This window comes from Alexandromys fortis, unplaced genomic scaffold (genome assembly GCF_014885135.2).
Source record: "Alexandromys fortis isolate MF-2015 unplaced genomic scaffold, M_Fortis_MF-2015_v1.1 scaffold_91, whole genome shotgun sequence".
Lineage (NCBI taxonomy): Eukaryota > Metazoa > Chordata > Mammalia > Rodentia > Cricetidae > Alexandromys > Alexandromys fortis.
This window is the reverse complement of record NW_026067968.1, coordinates 4,420,468-4,442,275: the sequence shown is the minus strand read 5'-3', so window position 1 is coordinate 4,442,275 and position 21,808 is coordinate 4,420,468. Positions and strand designations below refer to the sequence as shown.

The 21,808-nt window shown below is 50.6% G+C and overlaps 1 protein-coding gene across 3 annotated transcripts; it reads right to left on the bottom strand.

Annotated features, from left to right (window-relative positions):
- Positions 1–13,153: 13,153 nt before the first annotated feature.
- Dlk1 (delta like non-canonical Notch ligand 1) lies at positions 13,154–20,359 on the bottom strand. 3 transcript variants are annotated; one of them, XM_050154737.1, is made up of 6 exons: positions 20,095–20,359; positions 18,782–18,845; positions 18,199–18,329; positions 15,561–15,702; positions 13,861–14,140; positions 13,154–13,641 (listed from the first exon to the last, which is right to left on the bottom strand). In XM_050154737.1, the coding sequence occupies exons 1-6, from the start codon at positions 20,159–20,161 to the stop codon at positions 13,393–13,395; spliced, it is 933 nt and encodes a 310-aa protein (XP_050010694.1). In that variant the 5' UTR covers positions 20,162–20,359; the 3' UTR covers positions 13,154–13,392. The 3 variants fall into 3 exon arrangements, with proteins under 3 accessions (XP_050010694.1, XP_050010695.1, XP_050010693.1); XM_050154738.1 differs by having other exon boundaries at positions 13,154–13,635; XM_050154736.1 differs by having other exon boundaries at positions 13,154–14,140.
- Positions 20,360–21,808: the final 1,449 nt, after the last annotated feature.

Genomic DNA, 21,808 nt, shown 5'->3' with positions numbered 1-21,808 from the left:
AGAGCTGCTTGTGCTCCTAACCACTGAGCCATCTCTCCAGCACTGACTGACTTTGATCCCATTTTGTATCCCCTCAGTCTGAGTGACAGTCCAGCTACCCTGGATCCTCTTTGCTTTAAAGAATTGTTTGAGCACTTATTCATGAAGAGCTTAATCCACCAAGAGCCCTATTTAATTCAGATCTACATTTAATTGTTTGTTTTGTTGTTTGTCATTGGCTGGTTGGTTCTCTGTTGGTTGATTGTCTAGTTGTGTGGTTGTTTAGTTGTTTCTTTGGTTGTTGTTGTCTATTTGCCTGTTTGTTTCTTTGTTTGTTGTTGTTTGGTTGTCTGGTTGATTGCTTGGTTGTTTGGTTGTTGTTGTTTGGCTGTTTGTTTTCTGTTTGATTGTTTGATTTCCTGTTTGTTTGTTTAGTCGGTTGCTATTTGTTTGTTTGTTTTGTTGTTTGTCATTGGTTGTTTGGTTCCCTGTTAGTTGATTGTCTAGTTGTGTGGTTGTTTAGTTGTTTCTTTGGTTGTTGTTGTTGTCTGGTTGCCTGGGTGTTTGTTCGGCTGTCTGGTTGATTGACTGGTTTGGTTGTTGTTGCTTGGTTGGTTGGTTGGTTTTCTGCTTGGTTGTTTGATTTTCTGTTGTTTGTTTGTTTGTTCAGTCAGTGCTATTTGTTTGTTGGTTTAGTTGCTTTGGGAAGTGCTAAGGACTGGGGTCTCATGCAGACTAGAGAAGCTCTCTGCCACTGAGCTATTTCCCCAGCCCTGTTCTTATTCTTTTTTTTTTTTTTATAATTTTATTTGAAGCTGTGGAAATTGTTGACACCTAAGTGCAACTGTTCTTATTCTTAATTGAGAATGGGAACTATGATTGGCTTTAACCACGGATCATGGGAGGAATAAGCAACCCCTAGACTTCTCTGCATTTCAGATATCTTCCTCTTACTCCTGATAAAAGGGGTCAATCAGCTTCTCCAGCTTAGGATGGACTAGGGTCACCTCTCCCAGCCAGCAGAGAAGCCTACTTTGTTGTTGATTCAGTGGACAGGTGACAGTCTTGGCACTGAGTCAGTGGTATCACTGTGTGAGGGCAACACAGACACTCAGAGATCATGTTGAAGCTCATGTCCACAGAAGCATCATAGGCAGGGAGGGCAAGCTCACACACAGAGCAACTGTAGCTCAGCACAGCATCCTCGTCTATAGAGGAAATAGGCCAACAGACTCAGCCTCCAGCACTCAATTGATCCACTGGAGAGCACTCCCCATGGGGACTCAGTGTGGGCCTCTGCTTTTGACAAATTGGCCACTCAATCATGGCCCTGAATGATGGTCCTCTATGGAGACATAAATGTTACCAGACTATGCAACCCCATCATTTCCAAAGGGTTACTTTGTTCACAAGACTGTGTGACAAAGACAAGAGAAAATGGTCCTGGGATCTTCACAAATTAACCTACCCACCTGGTTGATTGCATATTCATCTACTGAGCAAACCCTTTGTTGACTCTGAGTGACAATTCTGGGACAAACACACGAACATGCTGTGCAGCTTAGAGGTATACCTATTTGTCCTTCTGGTGCTATCACTAAGTTTTCAATTGTAATCATTCCAGTATCCTGGCTACTCTCCAGATTCATTAGCCATAGTCTTTGGGGCAATAGTGGCCCACAGTCACGGCCATCCCTCCCTCTAGGCAAGATGAACAACCCGCATTTTGCTCCCTGGACAGTCTCAGCATCCATCCCTGCTGGTCACGCTTGGGTGGAACTTGTATATTGTGTAGAACTGTCTGAAAAGGAGGCTTCATTGTTTTCTTTCCTGGTGAGCTGATCACAGGGAACGTCCCCATGAAGCCATGATTGCAGGCAGAGGGAGAGAAAGTGGTGCATCAGAGAACTGGGGCTCTATCTGGGTCACGTCCTTCTCAAACAATTCACCCTACCTAAACCTGTTAGAGCCAAGATTTTGTACACAGCTTCATGTGGCGATGGGTTGTTGCTGAGCATGCCTGGTTGGAAGGCCAGATACATACCCTAGTCCATGAAGTGGGTATTTCTGGCCAAAAGGTAACTTGGGGCCTGTGGTTAAGAGTTTGAGATCCTTGGAAGCACATGCCAAGCAAAAGTGATGTTCATTTCCCAAAGAAAATCCAGTGGTCTGCTGGATCAACTTCTGAGCATCTTCCTGAAGTTGCTCATATCATAACCTCTGCCCCATTCCTCTAAAACACCCTGAAACCTGCTGGGTCACTTGGCCCAACCGGCAAAGCTGCTCGTCAGTGTACACTGGAAGCAAAACTTTCGCTGGTTCTGGGTCTAACTCAGAACTGAATTTTCAAGTAGGTCATAGTGAATGGATCCAAGTAGCACTGATGTGTCAGGCAGGAGAAACCTCTAAGCCCCAGCACTTCCTTCCTTCCTGTATTCCCTCCACTCCTCTCTTCCCTTTCCTTCCTTTATTTTTTTTAATTTCTTCCTCACTCCCCCCCCCCTTTCTCTCTCCAGCTCTGGTAATGAACCTAGGGCATCCCTACATAACAGGTAAACATTCTGTCAATAATCTAGATACCCAGGGCATCTATACATAACAAGTAAACATTCTGTCAGTAATCTAGAGACCCAGGGCATCCATACATAACAGGCAAACATTATGTCAGTAATCTAGAGACCCACAATTTTTAATTTTCTTTTTTATTTGGAGACAGAGTCTCTCTAAGTTCTCCATGGTGGTCTTGAGCTTGCTCTATAGCCAAGGCAAGCCTTGGTCTTGGCAATGCTCTTGGTTTCCATTTCCTGGGTAGCAGAAGGACAGGCCTTTGACACCAGCGTGTGTTTCTTCTGTATGACAGGAGATACTATGTGTGACTGTTTGTCTTTCTCCCTGGGGAGAGAGTATTCTGACATGTCCCCAAGCCCCAGGACTGCTTAGGTTTCCACTGAGGTGGAAGAGGAATTTATTTCCCTCTTTCTGGCCTGCAAGTGTCTCAGCCACGTGTCCTGCTTCCAGGTCCAGCCAGCTGAGGAAATGCAATGTGATAAAGCAGCAGGATCCACCGTGTAAGTGAAAGACAACCCAACTCCCGGGGAGCAGATTAGAGCACGGTGCTGGGAGAAAAGATACATCCCCTACGTAGTACCTGAGGTCCAGCAGCGATGATGGGCCTCTGGCTTTGCCAATACAGTTGGGAAGTGAACTCACTCTGATGGCCTCCACTAACAAACATAAAGGAAAAAGCTCTCGCCAAAGCAGGGCTGTATGCTGGGGGATTCCTGTGTGAATGGATTCATATCAGGAGCAGCAGCCACACACTTGGCTTTTTAAATAATTCACTGTTATCCCCCAAGCTCTATCTGCTTTCTTCTCAGGTCAAAGAAGTGAGGGGATGAACACAGACTATCCTAGCCATTGCTATTCTTTCAACTTTGATGCTGGCCATCTTATGTTCCTATTCAGAAATACCTGAGGCTCTGTAACTTATCAAGAAAAGAGGGCTAGAGAGCTTTATTGGCAAAGGGCTTGTGGTAGAAACACAACCACCTGACTTCAATCGCTAGCACACAAAAAACCATGCATGGCAGCACATGGAAGCAGTGCTAGGGAGTGGGGACAGGCAGATCTCTAGGGCCAGCCAGTCTAACCTATTCAGCAAACTCCATGTTTGAACAAGGGACCCTTTCAAAACACAAGGTGGATGGCTCTTCATGTATATATGTATGTGTGAACCTGCACAGGCATGAACACACACACACACACACACACACACACACACGCACACACACACACCCTGGAGCTCCGTTTCACTCACCATTTTAGAAGCTGAAAGGGCCAAGCTCCTATGACCCCATCTGCTCAACTGTGACTACTTTAAACAATGGTGGGTGGTGTCATAGCACACGAGAGAGGGAGTGATGTAGGAGGGTCTTCTATCTATGTGTTACTTTCATTGGTCAAATAAAGAAACTGCCTTGACCTTTGATAGGACAGCAGCTTAGATAGGTGGAGTAGACAGAACAGAATGCTGGGGAAAAGGCAATGAGTCATTCCCCATGAAGCTCCTGCCCAAGATGGACATAGGTTAGAATTTTCCCGGTAAGCCACCACCTCGTGGTGCTATACACATTAATAGAAATGGGTTAATCAAATGTGAGAGTTAGCCAGTAAGAGGCTAGAGCTAATGAGCCAGGCAATGTTTAAATGAATACTGTTTCCGTGTAATTATTCTGGGGCTAAGCTAGCTGTGAGGGAGCCAGGTGGGACAAAAAGTAGGCCTGCTCACTTCATGCTATGAGGGAGATATCCAAGTCGTCACCACACAAAGGACGTAGCTTCCAACACACAAGTATTTGGAGGACAAACCACATCCCTTCCACATCTAAGTCACAGCAGGCACCCATCTTCTTCAGCGTAGTTTTGCTTCAGATAGGTAAGCAGTCTTCATGGACACAGATAATTCTAGTAGCTTGCACTTGGCCTTTCCTACTACCGGAGCCTCTACTATGTGAGTCCAGGACTCTGTGAGGAGTCTACAGATGCTAAGTTCATAATTCCAGTGATGAATTCCTGATTCAAGAAGATAACCCCAGGAGATCAAGGAACCATTGGGCCCTTTGGTGGGCAGTACCATTGATAACTTGATCTGCAAGGTCCCCATTCTGACTTGAGAAACACGGTATTGCTTTCCAGATGGAAGACTGCCCGACAGTGAGTGTTCTGTGATCTCTGAGACATCTGATAAGCTACAAATGAAGCCCTCAGTGCAGCTCTGAGCTGTTGAAGAGGATAGTGGGTATGGCTGTGATTGCTGTCATGTGATCAACTGCTCCTAAGTCCATCCTTATCCTCAGGTTGGCAAAGTGTTGTCTTGATTCCGCTGGGTAGTTGCCAGGGGCAGGGGGTTGGGAGGTGCAATGGGTCGTTCCACAAGCGGGTATTCAGTAAGCAGAGACTACTTACCACAAGAGGATCAAGATGGAACCTCGATGAGCTCTGTTTATCAGTGACCTGCTGGGAGGAAAACAACCTGAAACTATTTCTTAAAGAAGCAAGGAGACTAAGAAAATCAGGAGGCAAAAGCAAACTGCAGCAACGAATAGACAAGAACAGGTGGGTGTGTACATCAGTAGGTGTCACGGGCTACCACCATCTAACCTGGTGGTCTCAGATGTATGTGTGTATTGACTGCTTTGAGCCCCAATGTCATCATCTGTAATGCTAGAAGCCACGAACTACTAATGTTCCATAAGTTGCTAACACACAATAATTTACACGAGGGTGTGCCGCTCTTAAAACCCCCGGCCCTGACCCCGTGTCCTTACTCTGGGTTCTTCCACATGTTATACGCATCGGGGACAGGATCTTCTCTGGTCTCCTGAGCCTTGTGGGCTAGTCACCAGCGTTGTTGGCTTTTCCCCGATGGATTCTGATACCACCCACCAAGCTTTGACAGTGACAGATGTCACCAGAATTGCCAATTATCTCCTTGGTTGAGATGCATCAACTAGCCACACTTTCAAGTCTCTCTGTACTTATAATTAAAGTACATGGGCACTGGGGATGGAGATCCCTTCCAAAGCGATGCTTCATGCCTCAGTCATGCCTTCCCTCTCGTGCTGAAAAACAACACCTGCCAGACCTGAGTCATGGTATTTTTTCTTGTTCTTTTCCTTCCTTCCTTCCTTTTTTTTTTTTTTTTTTTTTTAATACAGGGCCTTACTGGGTAGCTCTGCCTGGCCTGGAACTCACTATGTAGACTCAACTGGTGAGATTGGCCTGTTGCTTCCCCAGAGCTCTGATTAAAGGATACACACCCCAGTTGGCTACACAGTTTTTCCCCTGACTTTTCTTTTTTTTTTTTTTTTTTTTTTTTTTTTTTTTCTCTCTCTCTCTCTCTCTCTCTCTCTCTCTCTCTCTCTCTCTCTCTCTCTCTCTCTCTCTCTGTGTGTGTTGAGAGGAGCTGCTTGTTTGTTCCCAGCCACCTAGAACCAAAATAACCACTCAGAAACTGTATTAATTAAATCACTGCTTGGCCCATTAGCTCTAGCTTCTTATTGGTTAACTCTTACATCTTAATTTAACCCATTTCCATTAATCTGTGTGTCGCCACGTGGCTGTGGCTTACTGGGTAAAGTTCCCAGCTTCTCTCTCCAGCAGTAGCTCCATGGCTTCTTCTGACTCTGCCTTCTTCCTCCCAGCATTCAGTTTAGTTTTCCCTGCCTATCTAAGTTCTGCCCTGCTATAGGTCCAAAGCAGTCCTTTATTAACCAATGGTATTCACAGCATACAGAGGGTTATCCCACATCATTTTTGAAATAATTTATTTAACTTTATTTTATGTGTATTGATGTGAAAATGTCAAATCCTAGGGAACTGGAATTACAGAGAGTTGTGAGCTGCCATGTGAGTGCTGGAAATTGAACCCTGGTCCTCTGGAAGAGCAGCCAATGTTCTTTACCACTGAGCCATCTCTCCAGCCCAGTGGTTCTTTTTCTCGCTTGTTCTCATCATCTTCTTAGTTAAAATTCAGAATGATATTATCAGGTGGTCTAATACACACTGACATTAATTTAGGGGTTAATTAGAAATGTTCTACTCCTGTAAAAAGTTTTATTTTAAAAATTATAGAATTTAATTACTCCGATCATTATTTTTAATCAAAGGGTATGTCCCCTGTCTTACTGACTTCTTGAGCTATTTCTATTTTGTTTCGTTATTATTTAAAATATTTTTGATTCCTTTAAGAATTTCGCAACATGAACCCCCCAATCCCACTCATTCCTAATCTTTTTGTGTCTGCCCTCCACCCTTGTAGCCTCCCCCCTCAAAAGAAAAGGAAAAGCCCCACTTTGGTCCTCTGTCTTGCCCCCCTCTCCATCGTTCACAGTAGTGGTCATGCTGGAAGTTGATATGTCGTGCAGACAACCCTTTTGTCTGGGCTGGGTTTCGTTGTTCGTTTGTTTAGTTACTTGGTTGGGGTTTTTTGGCTTTTGCTGTTGCTTTGCCTTTTGTTTTTTTTTAAATATTATTATTGTTATTTTCGTTGGGAAGAGGAAGCAGGTGGAGATCAGAAGATAACGTGTGGATGTTGGGTCTCTCCCGTGGTCATGCTCGGGATCTATGTGGTCCTAATCAGACGAAGAGCCTCAGGTTTGGTGGCAAGTGTCTTTATCTGCTGAGCTGTCTTGTCAGCCCTCATTTTGGCTAAGTTGTTGGTTCTGAAGCAGGGTCTCGTGGAAACCCGGGCAGGCCTTGGCTCACTCCGTACCACTCAAACTCTTGTTCCTCCTGCCTCCTGTTTCTCAGGATGGGATTACAGGTGTCCATCACCGCACCCAGCGTATGTAGTGGTGGGGATGAAACCCAGGATTCTGCTTACGGTGGGCAAGCTTTCTGCTAAGTCATGCCCCCAGCCCCTTCCTGGCTTATTTCTTCCAGGGGATTCTGAAGTTTTAGGGTTGGGGAGGATAAGCATAATCTTCTTGGTGATAGGCATGTCTCCTGCCTTTTGTTCTTTCGGGAATTTTGTGATTTGATTTGACGTACGTAACTGGTTTGCCTGCATGGGAGTCTGTGAAGCACACAGATTCTGGTTTGCTTTCTCTTGCCATATTGGCTGGAAGCGCTGGAACGCTAGCACACTGTGCTCTTTCACACACACAAAAGCAGGCAGCGTGAAGTGAAGACATCAAGGAAACCAAATCCAGCGCCACCGTGAAGGGATTCTAGCCAACCCCCGAGCATGGCATCCATGGATCAGGCAGGCCTTGCCCTTCTCCCCATTTTCCTCTGCCTTGCTAAAATCCATCAGATTGCATTCTAAAGCGAGCCCCTAAGGTCTAGTCCCTTATTTGACTACTTCCTCCTCCTGTGGCTGACTACCAAGGTCCAGTTATCAAAGTATTGAAATAAAGCAATCAAAAACCCCCTTTGGGGAGGTTGGGAATTTAGCTCAGTTTGGTCCTCAACTGGTGTGGGGAGCCCCATTTGGCTCACCCAATTAACATGCCCAATTAAAATTAAACACTTCATTCTAACACAGGGTTTCCCCTTTTACCTTTATAAACTGCCACATCTGTCTCCTCCACATCCATGGGCAGCCCTTTGTCATCATTATTGTCCCCCACCCCAGACAAACACCCCTGCCCCCTTTACCTTGTTCCCGTACCCTTCTCCCTCTTCCTCTGTCTCCTGTCTTTGTCCCTTACCCCTGCCCTCTGTCTCTCCAGGACAAATACATCTCCTTTGTGCTGACAACTTGGTCTTGGGGGTCCTGAGCCAAAACAACCCTTCCACATCACCTGCTGTATAGCCCTAGACTTACATTCCCATAGGTCATCCTGATCAGTAAGCTGCTGCGTATTAATTTAAGACAAGCTGCTGTTTATGACATTAAGGAAACCCTTTTACTCCTTCTCACGAGTTCCTGGGTCACAGTCGAGTTACCTCCTGTGTTTTCATTTTTGCCCTGGGCATGATGAAACAGCATGCAGAACCCAGCACCCTCCATGGGCTGGGTGAGCATAGTCTTCATGCACAGCTGACCGAGGCCTGGGTTCCTTCCTTCCTCTGAGCAGGAGGTGGCTGTTTCATTGAACAGGTGTTTGTTGGGGGTGACAGGGAGACCTTTCTCAACATTGTAAGACAAGGAAGAAATCAAGCAGAGGCACATAGCATAGCTTCACAGGTAGCTGACTCCACTGCTCGAGTTTGTAGGGGTACATTGCTAAGAAAACCACCTACTTTATAGGTAGAAAGTTGCTAAGGCCCAAAAGGGCATGATCCCAATGATTTAAAGACCCCGACTTGGCCCCATCTCTTAAAAGTTCCACACCCTCCCAGGGTCCAGTCTCTAGCACAAAAGTCTCTGGAGCCTAACTGTGCCTCCTGTAAGGCTGGCTGGGGAGGCAGAGTGGGGTCCTGGTTGAGGCAGAAAGAGCAGCAGGGGCAAACAGACTGGTGGACAGAGGACAGGCAGAGCCACATGGGCACAGCAAATTCAATAAATAACTTTGTGGGGGGGGAGGGTCCCCTTTGTAGACCAGGAGAGCCTCGGATTTCCCACCGCTGTGCCCATGCTGTGGTGTGGTCTCAGGGGGCATCTCAACCCAAGCTTACCACCCTGCCTCTGGGCATCCCCTACCCTAAGACTTCTAAGGCCCCTGGACCTTTCGTCTAACATTTGGTTAGACTTGCTTTTCTAGAAAACACTCTTGGTCATGGATCTCTAAAAGCCCGCATGGCTATTTTATTGAGGGTCTGCTTCTTTCCTCAGAGATGAAGAAGGTGACTGTCACCTAGTGCTAGCGCTGAATGCTCCCTATCCCACCAACTATCATCTGAGTCAGTGTCCATAACCTGGGCATTGCTCATTCCTTTAGCGTTGGGTGCTGAGTCCCTGGGTCAGGTTGGCCTTGTTTCCTGGGATTCTTGTTCTATCCCATTGGTATGTTGAAGCATTTGTGGGTTAATATCTTCATAGAAAACATATTCCCAGAGCAGATGCTTTAATGTTTCCTAACTCCACATGAACATGCTATTTTCCTGCAGCTTTTAGAACAGTGCCCATGTCTGAGATCTTATGGCCCCTTCTAGTCCCTCCTGTGTACTCTGCTTCATCTGTGCTCAGACGGGGATGGGCCACGGCACAAAGACCAGAGAAGCAAGGAGAGAAAATGGGCCTGGGCCTCTAAGGGGCAGAGGATGAGGCTAGAAAGAGGTGAGAGGAGTCAGGAGGGTGGGCGATGCAAGGAGGTGATCCTCCAGAGACACCTCCTGAGCCTGAGAAGCTGGGCAGGCAAGGGACAGGTCTTGGGAGAGGCCAGAGATGGGACACTAAACCAAGGATCAGCAGGGACTAGACTGAGGCTCCCGAGGCTGCACGTGTGAGGTAGTTCTCCAGAGCGGGGCGCTGGGAGGGATACACTCACTGACTGGATGCACAGCTAATGGTGCCCTGGGATTGGAGAAGCAGCAGAGACCACCAGGACATATAGAGACTGAATTAGGAGTACAAAAGGAGCCTATACACTGCCATGGTCCACGGTGCTTTTGCTGGGTGTCCCTCATCCTATATATTCTCTCTCACCTTAGGGACCACCCTCCAATAACTGTGGAAATATCCCTGGAGGATTCCATAGAGCTCTGTGCCCAAACATGGTGCATGGAAAGGGCTAGTTGCTCAAGCGTGAATCGCTTGGTCCCCTCTCCTTGACTCTGTCCCTCTCATGTCCCAGATCCATCCACAGCTCCCATGGGCAGCCACACTTATGGAGCTAGACAAAGACAAGGTCTCCCAAGCCCTGGTTGCCAGAGTCAGGAAATGCCTGGATTTCAAACTTCCCCAAGTAAAGGCAATGTAGGTGATGTGTGGTAGTCCAAGGGTTTCCCCTTAACCTTGTGGCACCAGGCCACACTGAGAGAGCTGGAGCTGGGCCAAAGCAGAGCTCTCAATACCCCTGGCCTATGTGCAAGGCCATCCCTGGGAGGGGTTAGTGTAACTGGCGAATACCAAATAAATAGCAAACACAAGTAAAAGCCCTTTTTCCTTTATTAAACGAACAAACAAGTTGTCGTTTAAGTTTTTGCATTGCGTCTGGACTTGCCTGCAAAAAAGATGGGGGAGGCTAGAAAGCGCGTCGTGATGGACATTTCGTTAACATTTTGGTTACAGAATTATCGCCACTGTGAATTTGGAACCGAATTAGTAAAGATGTCCCAGACAGCCATCTTTCAGCTACTCCACCCGCTGAATGAACTGCACTACACCAAACACATGAGATGTGTATGGGCAGCCAGAGATCTGACATTCTCGCAGATCTGCAGACGTGAGGACCAAGGTGAGACTGCAAACGAACACTGCTCCTGTTGCGTGGAGGGTGGACGCTGTGGAATTTGGCAGGGCGGCCTCATCAGTGCTGGTCTCTTGATCTTTTGTCACGTGGGAAGGTGAGATGGTAGCTCGCTGAGGGAGGCTTCTGCTCAGGACTCTCCCACGGTGGTGGTGTTTTTTTTTACCTGCACTGTGCTTGGCTTCCTGGGGACACCTGTACATCTGCTCCCCTCCCAGAATGTTCCCCTCAGCCCGCACATCCCACAGCTCCAAGAACACACCGCCTTACGCTCTGCAGGTGCTTGGAAACGCTCCCCGACTGGATGGATGGTGGATGATGAATACTTTGGATGGATGAGGACTTGCCGGGAGAACAGCCGGACCCCCTATCCTCGGAGATGTGGCTGCTCTCCACAACATGGAGATCAAAAAGAAAAAGTGGAGTGCAGAAACAATCTGCTTTGTCCAATTGTGAAATTTCACATTGGGGAAACTGAGGAACAGATTGTTAGCAGACTCTGTCAAGGTCTCACGCTGAAAGAGGCCAGGGGGCATATCAGACACCAGCCTGGCAAAGGTCAATAATTGTTAGTGATTTTTTTTAATTTTTTAGGATTTTTTTTCTTAAAATGAGATGGTATGATGACCTGATTGGGGCGGGGTGGCCTCAGGGAGGGGAGTGGTTGGAGGCAGGGGAGGGGATCTTGGAGGAGGGAGGGAGTCAGGGGACCAGGAGGCAGGGATTTGGGGACTTGGGACACACCCTCATCAGGATGAGGGTGGGGTGAAATGGGGAGGGGCTTCAGGGTGGGACTGGGAGGAGCTTGGGCTGAAGATGACCAATGACTAGGGAGGGATTCTTTGAGTCAGGGCTTTTGGTGAAATGACCCCAGGGTAGAGGGTGAAGGGTGACAAGGTCCATAATGTGTGACAACGGTGACGCACATGACCGACCAATGGGTGATGATCATGAAGTTGTGAGTGTGTGCTGTGATTATGACTTGAATGACAGTAAATAATGGTGACAATGACTTGCAAGCAAGTATTCAGAGCAAGGTAAACATGGCTTACACTTAAAGCTAAGAGCATAGGTTCCTACCCAAGTAATCTAAGAAGCAAAGGATTCCTAACGGGGACACAAGGACTGTGTAGCAACCAGATCCCAAATAAGAGCTGGGAAGCTACACAGGGCTCTATCCCATTTCTTTCTAATTTTTTTTGTTATTTTTTGTTTTTTATTTTGCAAAAAAAAAAAAGATAGAAGCTCTGTTTTAAAAAAGCAAATTCATAATTCAGAAGCTGGTCTTTTGGGATCTGAGGGTAGTATTCTCAGCAACACAAGGGTACATCCATGGCTGTGGTCAGGTGCTATCCCACTTTCGCCATAGAACAAGAAAGCGCCCCACAAGCAGCAATTTCCACTAAAGCCTGTGAAAACCTTGGTGAGGGCTGCGTTGCTCGCTCAGATTTTGCCAGGGGGCACTTGTGGTTCAAGGTACACTTAAGTCAGAAAGCATTTCATGGCTACTCTAAGGGGGAAGAGGTGAGAGGAGGGTGGAGCCTGGGGGTATGGGGCTGGGCAGGGCTGAGCTAGGGTGGGGAGTGGGTTGCTCAAGAGGCAACACCAAATGGCACATTTTGACCTAAAGGGGCCAATTTTTTCCCAAACTGGACATGAGCCAGAAAGCTCCCCACTTTGAGAAACGCTATTGGGATCGACCTCAATATCAAGTGTACAGCCAGGATAGGCCAAAACCTTTCGGATCCCAGGATGAGACCAAGTCTCCATCAGATCCTCTTCTTGGAGTCAGGAGTTGTTTTGGTATATATCCCTCGTTCCTAATTCTGAATTTTGGAGCTAGAGAGGACCTTGGTGGTGTGGGTATTTCCACCCCTCTCTCAAGAGAGGAGTGGGGAGGTGGCCCAGGGTTGGAATGGGGGTCTCGCTAAGGGTCACACAGCGAGAAAGTGGCAGGGCTGGGACTGGGTCCTGACCTGTCTGCCAGCAGCCAACCTGGGGTCTCTCTCTGCCTGACACACAGCCACTACACACTGCAAAGTCACAAATCGACTGGAAAGATCTAAGGGTTGCGGTGTGAGACTGGATGTGAGTGAGAGCCGAAGCGGTGTGTGAGAATTAACGAACGAAAGAGTTTAGCCCTTTTCACAGTGAGTGGTCAGGCACAGCATTCGTATGGTTGCACGAGGACCGGGTAGCTGAGAGCCCCCTGGGGGAGGGACCTCAGTACCAAGCCCTGGTTCTGTTACCATGTTTTTTTTTGGTCTTTTTTGATTTTATATTTGATATTTGATACTTAAGAGTTTAGAATAACATACTTATTTCTTTAACTCATTTAGAGATATTATTATTATTCATTATCATGCATTAAGAGGGAGAAAGAGGATTCTTCTATAGCATGGCAGCATGGCACACAGCGATGCAAAGACAATATACGTAAGCATAGCGTTCACTAGATTCCACACAGAAGCAAACTGCACCACAAGGAGAAGCACAGACCGCATATAGTGAGCTCTGCGAAACCCCGATACTAGAGAGGGGCCTGGGGGGGTGCTGCTTAGATCTCCTCGTCGCCAGCCTCCTTGTTGAAGGTGGTCATGTCGATCTTCTCCGGGAAGATGATGTTGACCGCCAGCTCCTCGCCACTGTTGTACTGCAGCAGCAGGTTCTTCTTCTTGCGCAGCATGTGGTTGTAGCGCAGGTTGGACACCCAGGCCTCGCACTTGTTGAGGAAGACGATGGCCACGGTGCCCAGCACCACCAGGCTGGTGAGCACACCCAGGATGGTGAAGCAGATGGCCTGTCCCTCGGTGAGGAGAGGGGTACTCTTGTTGAGCTCTTTCATGGACACCTTCAGGATGCGGTGCTCGGGCTGCTGAACTGGCAGCTCGTGCACCCCTGGGGTCAGGCGGTAGGTAAGCCCGTAGCTGCTGGGCAGGTGGGTGACCTGCACGGGGCTAGCCCCGCGCTTCTTCGCGCACGTGGGACCCATGAACGGGGGCTTGCACAGACACTCGTAGCTCACCTGGGTGTGCTGGAGGCAGGTGCCCCCGTTCAGGCACGGGCCACTGGCGCAGATGCTCACCGGGCGGCTGCAGGTCTTGTCGACGAATCCGGCTGGGCAGCGGCAACGAAAGTCGCCCCCGATGTCGGTGCACACGCCATCATTCTCACATGGGTTAGGGGTGCAGCTGTTGGCAATGATCTCGCAGAAGTTGCCAGAGAAGCCAGGGGGGCACAGGCAGGAAGCATGCGAGGCCCGGCCCTCATCATCCATGCAGGCACCTCCGTGCTGGCAGGGGGAACTACAACACAACAGACAAGGTAAAGGGCCCTCGGGGGGCTGGGCTAGGACAGAGCAGCAGGGGCAGGGGGCCGAGGGCAGAGGTGAGGCTCCCTTTCTCTGGACCTTCCTCTGGACCTGACAAAAGGGCAGGGCTCAGAACACATCGGGCTACGAGGGGTATAGTGCCAACTAGGTCGGCGCCTGGGGATGGCACCCCTGGCTTGGAGGCTCACCAGCTGCCCAAGGGTGGACAGCATGCACACCCCACCCTGCCATGAGGTCAACCTGGTCAGCCTCGAACAGAACCAACCTCTCATGCCCTCTCTCATCTCTCAGTCCAGAGCATGGATTGTCAGTCACTAGACAGATGGGGGAAACTGAGGCTGGGAGAGGGAGTATTAGTAACAGCCCAAGTTTAGGGTAAGATCCCTGAGGTGAGGAGGGCAAGAAACACGGTCTGCTGTTAGTCAGGGCTCCAGTGTGTGCCACCCACTCCACCCCCACCCTGTATTCCTAGTGGAGTGGGCCCAGCCAGTTCTTGTGAAGGAAACCCCTGGGACTGTCAGTGAAAGAACAGCCAGTCGTATCTATGCTGGCGGGAGTGGTGTCTATGGCGAACTGTTTAACAGTGGTCCATTTGCCCAAGTGCAGCACATGAAGCATCTCATGTAAGTGCTTTTAAACGAGCTAGCCCTTTGTCATCTGATAAATGCCAAAACTCTGGGGAAAGAACAGCCCCTCCCCTCAACACATTGCGACTTCAGCCCCAGGGCTGCAAGGAGCTGGGCTCTGAAAATTTCCTCAGGGCCCCCAGACTCGATTTTGACAGACTAGATCAAGCCCGTTAGAACAGAACAAGTTGAACGGTCTTGTCTTGTGTGCTCCCTTTCGTAAACTGCAGTGGTGTTCAATGGTCACCACCTCTGATGTCCTTCCTGCATACAGATCTTTAGACCCCTGTGTTCCTGACTGTCTGAAGCCTCTGCAGATTCCTGGCTCTTGGACAGGAGCCCCAGAGCCTCTTCCCCACTGTGGCTATCCAATAGTGCCCCCTCCCATCTCCTCCAATCTCCTCAGACATCCCAGAAAACCCAATTGCAATGCCCTAAACTGCCTCCTACAACAAGCTAAGCTGGCTTCAGAGTCTGGTCCTCCTGAACTCTGATCCCTTATTATGTTGCCTTTAGAAAATTATACAGCTTGGCATCTCTGTCCCCATCTCAATCTGCTGTCATTCACTGGCATCAGGACTTGGGGACATCAGGGGAATATGAAATTACCTTCAGAGCCATTTGAAAAAATAAGGAAATGGCACATTCCTCCACCAAGGCCCCCTACCCCATGAGAGCAGAAGGTGGGGCAGGGGTTGCCTGAAGCACTTCTTTCATCAGGGGACAGGTCCTATGGGGTTTGGCTGAAAGGGTCTTCCGATTATTTACCCATTGATCACGCAGGGCCCAGCTTTGTTCTGGCAGTCTTTTCCAGAGAACCCAGGGGCGCAGGAGCACTCGTACCCGCCCTTCTCGAGGTCCACGCAGGTCCCATTGTTGGCACAGGGGGTTGAGGTGCAAGCCCGTGTATCTGGGAAGCAGAAAAGCCAGTGCTTAGCTTTCGTGCTCAGAGGCCAGTGTGGCAGGAACCCCAAGTGGCTCTGCTAGTGAATTCCAAGTGGGATTTGTAGAAAGAGGGTGCAGTGATTTCCCCCACAAAGTCCTGAAGTGCTGAGGGTAAGGAAGCTTAACTATAAGGTCAGCATTGAGAACGCCAAGGGCATGGGGAACCAAGATAAACAGCTGCACCCTTTTCCTGGCACCCTTGCCGTGTGACAACACAACCTTCACCACAGAAGCCTTTGTCCCTCGGCAAAACGGGGAGTGAGCCAAGATTCCCTAAAGTCAGGCTCCTTTCTCAGAGCTAGAGAAAGGGGTCTCTGCCACCTTGGGAACTAGTGGGGGGGGGGTGAACACGGGCTTTTCACACTTTCCCATCAAAGATCCCCATCAGGAAACAAGAAGACTAATTTAGCCACAGGGCTACCTCCCCACCCCTTGGTCCTTCTGTTCTCCGGTTCTGAACTAAGGGTGTCTAAAGGTAAAAAGGCTGCATCTTTTGAAGGCAGCAAAATTAAAACTATTGAGCGCTCTCCTGTCCGTCTGGGTTTCCATGAGCGCTGCTGTATTTCCAGCGCTTTTAACACCTCCTGTCAGGCTCACTCCATTATTCGGCTCAGCAAGCCAAGGATGAACTGAACAAAGGGGCTCGGGTGGAGACCCCAGCTGCCCAGAAGGGGCAGGAAGGGGCCCTTTGTGGCTGCTCCAACCTGCTGCCCCACAGAGTTCAGTTCCTTCCCGCTCTGCCTCAGTTTCCCTGCATGTAAAAAGGAAAAGCTCTCTGTAGCTGATCTCAGAGTTTTCTACAATGTGAGCTGTAAAAAGCCAGAGACTGCAAGTAAAGGCAGCCCCAGAGAAAGGGGTTCCTAACGCTAAGTACGTGGAGATTTCTCTCCTTTTTCAAAGAGACTTGCACCCCGATGAAGGGGAGACCAGCGTCCATGGAAAAGCCTGTGCACCATGCTGGTGGACTCTGCAGATCCCGGTGTGGTGCAAGGAAACCTAAGGAGGATTTATCTTTCCGGGATAGTGCTAGCAAAATGTTAGTGCACTGAGCCTCTGAAGCTAGCTCTGGCTTCTCTGCCTCTGCTCTCCAGCACTGGAATCTTAATTTAAGATAAGGATCTGGCGACCACCCCTAGACTGTTCAGTCTCCCTAAATACCAGTTCTCCAGAGCCTCCAACCCCAAAGACGGGTGAATCAGCTGCCGTGAGGGGTCTGAGGGCTGAGGGGGCTCTCCACTTGAATAGCAGCTGCAGCCAGGCAGGCAGAAAGGGAGAGGGACAGCAATTACCCAGGGGCTATGTTCCCCCTGGGACAATCCTCAGCCCCACCATTTCTACCCAGGCAGCTGGGCTTTGTGGTTTTGATGGAGAGGGGGCTATGCATGCTGAGGGACCTGTGAAGGAGAATTCTGTCTGGAAAGGTCCTCTGGATTCAGATATCTAGAAGGGTAGGATCCAGGCTAAAAGCCTAACCCTGGTCAGTGGTTTTTCTAGCACCCCTCAAGCAACGGTAGCTGCTGCTGCTGCTGCTGCTGCTGCTGCTGCTGCTGCTGCTGCTGCTGCTGCTGCTGCTGCAAGGGGCTGCAGAGTCGTGACCAGAGCATGAGTCAGCTGCAGCAAAAACCTTCCCCCACCCACCACTCGGGGAGAGGGAAGCAGACAATTGGGGTACAGAGGCCCCTTTTGCGTCTCTGATCCTTGGTTTCCCTATTTGTCACTGGCAATGCTAAGCAGACAGGTCCTGGGGCATCTAGCTGTCCGTCTTCCTGATGGAGTACCATCTGCGGGGGTCGGGGAGGCATACCCTTTATTCCCCAGGACCTCAGTTTTCCTGGGCTTTGGGGACAGCGTTAGCAAATGAGAACAGTCCTACAACAATGCAGCTGTCACTTTACAAAGATCATATGAATTAGTGAAATTAGCAGATCACACCAGTCTGTACCTTAACCCTTCCTCAGCCTCTCCGCACCACCAACCTCCTGCAACACCTGACTGCCCCCCCCAGCCCTGGCCTTCCTGGTGATTCATACTCAGCCCTCCCTCCCCTATTTGTTTGTTGGATCCCCATTCTTGATGTTTGAGCCCTGAGAATCATCCCTCCCACAGCACGCAGAGAAGACCCCCACTCACCTCCCAGCTCCAGTAACCTGCTCAAGTGGCCCCAGTCCGTGGTCCAGCCACCCTGGGCCTGCTGGGTTTTATTTTTTGTAACTCTTTATTCAACAGGCAGTTTCCCAACCGCCCCCCCCCCCGTCCCACCCCCAAGTCTGGGAATCCGCAGAGCTGAAGTGAACAGAATCCAGTCTCTACCTCTGAGGCCCAGCATGAAATGTATATGCACCATGGATCACATACTACTACAAACAGTGAGCCTCAGGGGTTCTAGACGGCAGCCAGGCAGGGACGGGGGGGGGGGTTGGGGGGGCTGGGGGGGCCAGGGTGGGCCAAGGCCGGTGCCCACCTATGTCGCAGAGTTTCCCGTCCCAGCCATCCTTGCAGATGCACTGCCATGGTTCCTCACACAGTCCGTTGACGCAGCCAGGGGAGGTTACACACTGGTCACACAGTGGGCCCTCCCAGCCGGGCTGGCACCTGTGTGAACAAAAGGGAGAGAGGGGGGCACATGAGGGGAGCAGGGGTCCCAAGAGGGCTCAGGCTGTTTCTGTGCTGAAAGGAGAACCCCTTGGTGGTCTTTGTACAGTGCCAGGTCAGTGGGTCCCTGGAGTAGGCAGCAGGCACCTGAATGGAAAACTCGGAGAAGGCGCTCAAGAGCAGAAACAAGGGTCTTACAAGACCCCCGCCACAAGAACCACATTTGATGCAGTGAACCCCCCCCAATGCTCTCACCCTGTAAGATGTCCTCCTGCTCCCCCTTATCCTGCCCCCCTTTCCCATGCCTTCCTTCACTCCCTCCCCCCCCCACCAGTTTCTGCAGGAGCAAGGAAGCTGTGACGCAGTTTTGTGAAAAAGCACCCCCCTCCTTTTAGCCTGGCTCCAAGACCCCCAGGACCCCACCATGGGTCCCAAGCAGCCTACACCATTACCTGCAAACATTGTCATCCTCGCAGAATCCATTTTTGGGGTCGCAGGCTGGGTCGCATTCAGCCCCTGAGGAAGAAAAAGAAGGTACGCAATTCACCCCCACAAGGCCTGGAAGACACTACAAAGTCCATTTTCTCTCAAATGGCCCACTGCCCCTCAGCAGAGGGGGATCCAAATACCCCTGCGTCCTTCCAGCCTGGCACACAGTAGGCACTTGTTGTCTGTGGATGGATGTGGTTCAACCTACCCAGGAACACAATCCTGCCTGTTCCTAGCAGAGATGGGATAAGCATAGCAGGCCCCTGATTCTCCAAGTGCAAAGCAGACACCTTTCTCTCCAAAGAAAATAGGAACCCCCAGACCACTAAAAGTAGGAATTGGGGACAATGAAGAGGTAGCCTTTGACCTCTGGGCATTCCCTCAAGCACTCACTTCTGCAAAGTGACCTAAAGGAGAGATTTTGAGGTCTAGGAAAGCTCAGACAAGTTCACCTGCCTGCCTCACAGGTAAAGCGACTAGATTTTTCCCCAAGATTAACCCATTATGCCAGGCAGGCAAAGCCTATCCCTCCCCCTTTCCCTACCCAACACTGGTCACATTAAAAAAAAAACTGCGCAATAGCTCTGCAGGGCCTCTCAGATTCCAACACTAATAGACACCTACTGTATGCATCTATTCAACCGACTCTCAGGCTTACCAGACAGCCCCCTGCCCCCGACACACAACCACTGGCGCAGTGGGACCTGGGGTCGCTGCGGGGAGGGGGCAACTCTCTCGCTGCTAGAGACAGATGGCTGCTGCAGACAGAAGTGTCGCAGCCCCTCAACTAGAGAAACACGCCACTCAGGAGGGGCTCTGGCTTTACTCCTGTTGGAAATTGGGGCCTACGACTGTAAAATCATCCCCCCAAAGACCCCAAGACCTGTTCTTAAGCACATATACAGGGACAGATACCCCCAAAGTTGCACCCGGAGCCGTTTTCTTCTTCTTAAATAAAATACCTCCCAGGTCAGCCTCCTTTTTCCATACCTCCTCAATCTGCGCAACGACACCCTTCCGAACGCCACTTCTGCCGGGGCAATAAGGGGCTGGGACCCTCCACCTCCCGCAAACCCCAGGACCCTGGGACTGGGCTCAGCATGCAAGAGTGGTGCAGGGAGGATGAGGTGGGCGCAGTGCGGGACTTTGTGTTAGGCGGGACGGGCAGGACTTGGGGCGCACGGGACAGGGAGTATGGGGTGGTCAGCGGGGTGGTCGGCGGGGCATCGCAGGCTTCCCCAGAGGGGGTGCGAGCCAAGCCGCCAGGGGGTCTCACCATAGGTTCTGTGGCCGAAAGCCAGCAGGAGCAAGAGGACGCGCAGGAGGGCTCCGGTCGCGGTCATCTCGGGGCGGCCTGGGTCGCGGTCCAGGGAGCGGCGGCGGGGCAGAGGGTGCTCCGGGGGCTGCACTGGGCTTCTGGTTGCGGACGATGAAGGGGGCACGGGTGTCCAGCGGAGGGAAAGCCAGGGTTGCACTTGGGCGCACGCTGCTAAGTGCGGGCCGCCGAGGAGCTGCGGCTGCGGCCCGCGCGCCGCCTTTTCGTACTGTCGTCCCCCCCCCGCGGCCCCCGCCCACGCCCACGCCTCGCGCGCACGGGGCAGGCGCCGGCCAGTCCCGGTGACCCACCCCCTGGCGGGGCCGCCCCCCAGCGCCGCGGCGCCCGGAAGCTGCTTGCGCACGCGGGCGTACTCTTGGCTAGACGGGTACCTGCGCACGATGGGCACGCGGTCCGCACACAGGACAGCACGCGGCGGAGGCGGAGGCGCTCGCACAGGCCGGCTTAGCGCAAGTCTCAGGAACCAAGCCGGGCGGGCGGGCGAAAGCCCTAGCACGCACTCAGAATACAAAACGCTCACAGACATAGTAAGAGACTTAGGGCTTGGGACCCGCGCACACATGGCGCGGGTCAAAAGCCCAGAAGGACCCAAACGCACACCACGAAGATGTGGAAAATGCACATGATCACAGATGCACACACGAAAACGACCACGAAAAGCCGAAGCCCCCCGACGAGTCTGGCCATTGTGGAATATGGGGAAGGTGCAAAAAGCACTTGCCCCACGGAGCCCCAACCCAAACACACCTTTCAATATAGGCGCACCTTAATACCCCTCCTTGGGGCACAGGTCACAGACCGGGAGCAGCAGGAACTGTCCGATCTGCTCCAAGCAGAGAAACGCCAGTTACGAAAGACTGAGCGTCCTCCTGCTTATGCTGCCCCTCCACGCAGCCCGCCTGTAAACACAAGAGACCACTGGTAAACACCGACGACATCATGCGTCACCATCTCCCCCTCCCCTTTTTCAGGTACTGCAGCCACAGCCTGGGCCTTATGATGCTGAAACATAAAGTCACTGACTATCCTATATATATGGCTACACACCTGATAGGGACACCTATGCCCGGTCCCCCAAAATGTCTCAGATTCATGGGGTCACCTAACACACAAATTACCTCAAAGCACACAATCGAATCCATCTTTGTCCACAGTGACACTCTCACCAATATATTCACAGTCAAATGCTAGAGTCCCTGGGGGTTCGCCAGTCCTCAGACAAGGGCTTAGAGCCCTTCACTCCACTGGGAAGCTGCCCTATCTCCCATTCTGAGGCTCAAAAGAAGGAGGAGCTGAGTGGAGGAAGAAATCATTTCATGGGGCAGGGAGACAGCTCAGAGGGTAAAGGTGCTTGCAGTCAAACTTGAGTTCAGTCCTTGACTCCTGAAGTTGTCCTTTGACCCCCACAGGCACTCCCTTAAATAAAATGTAAATAGGGTCATTGAGATAGTTCACTTGGTAAAGGTGCTCACAGCCAAGCCTGACAGCCCAAGTCTGCTCTTCAGACCCCACGTGGCGAGAGACTGAACTGCTCTCAGGCCTGTACGTGCCTCTCATGCCTTGCTCTCTCCCTTCTCTCTGTCATCCGTGTCTCTCTCTGTCTCTACAACACACACGCACACACAAATCAATCAATCAATCAATGTAAAATCTA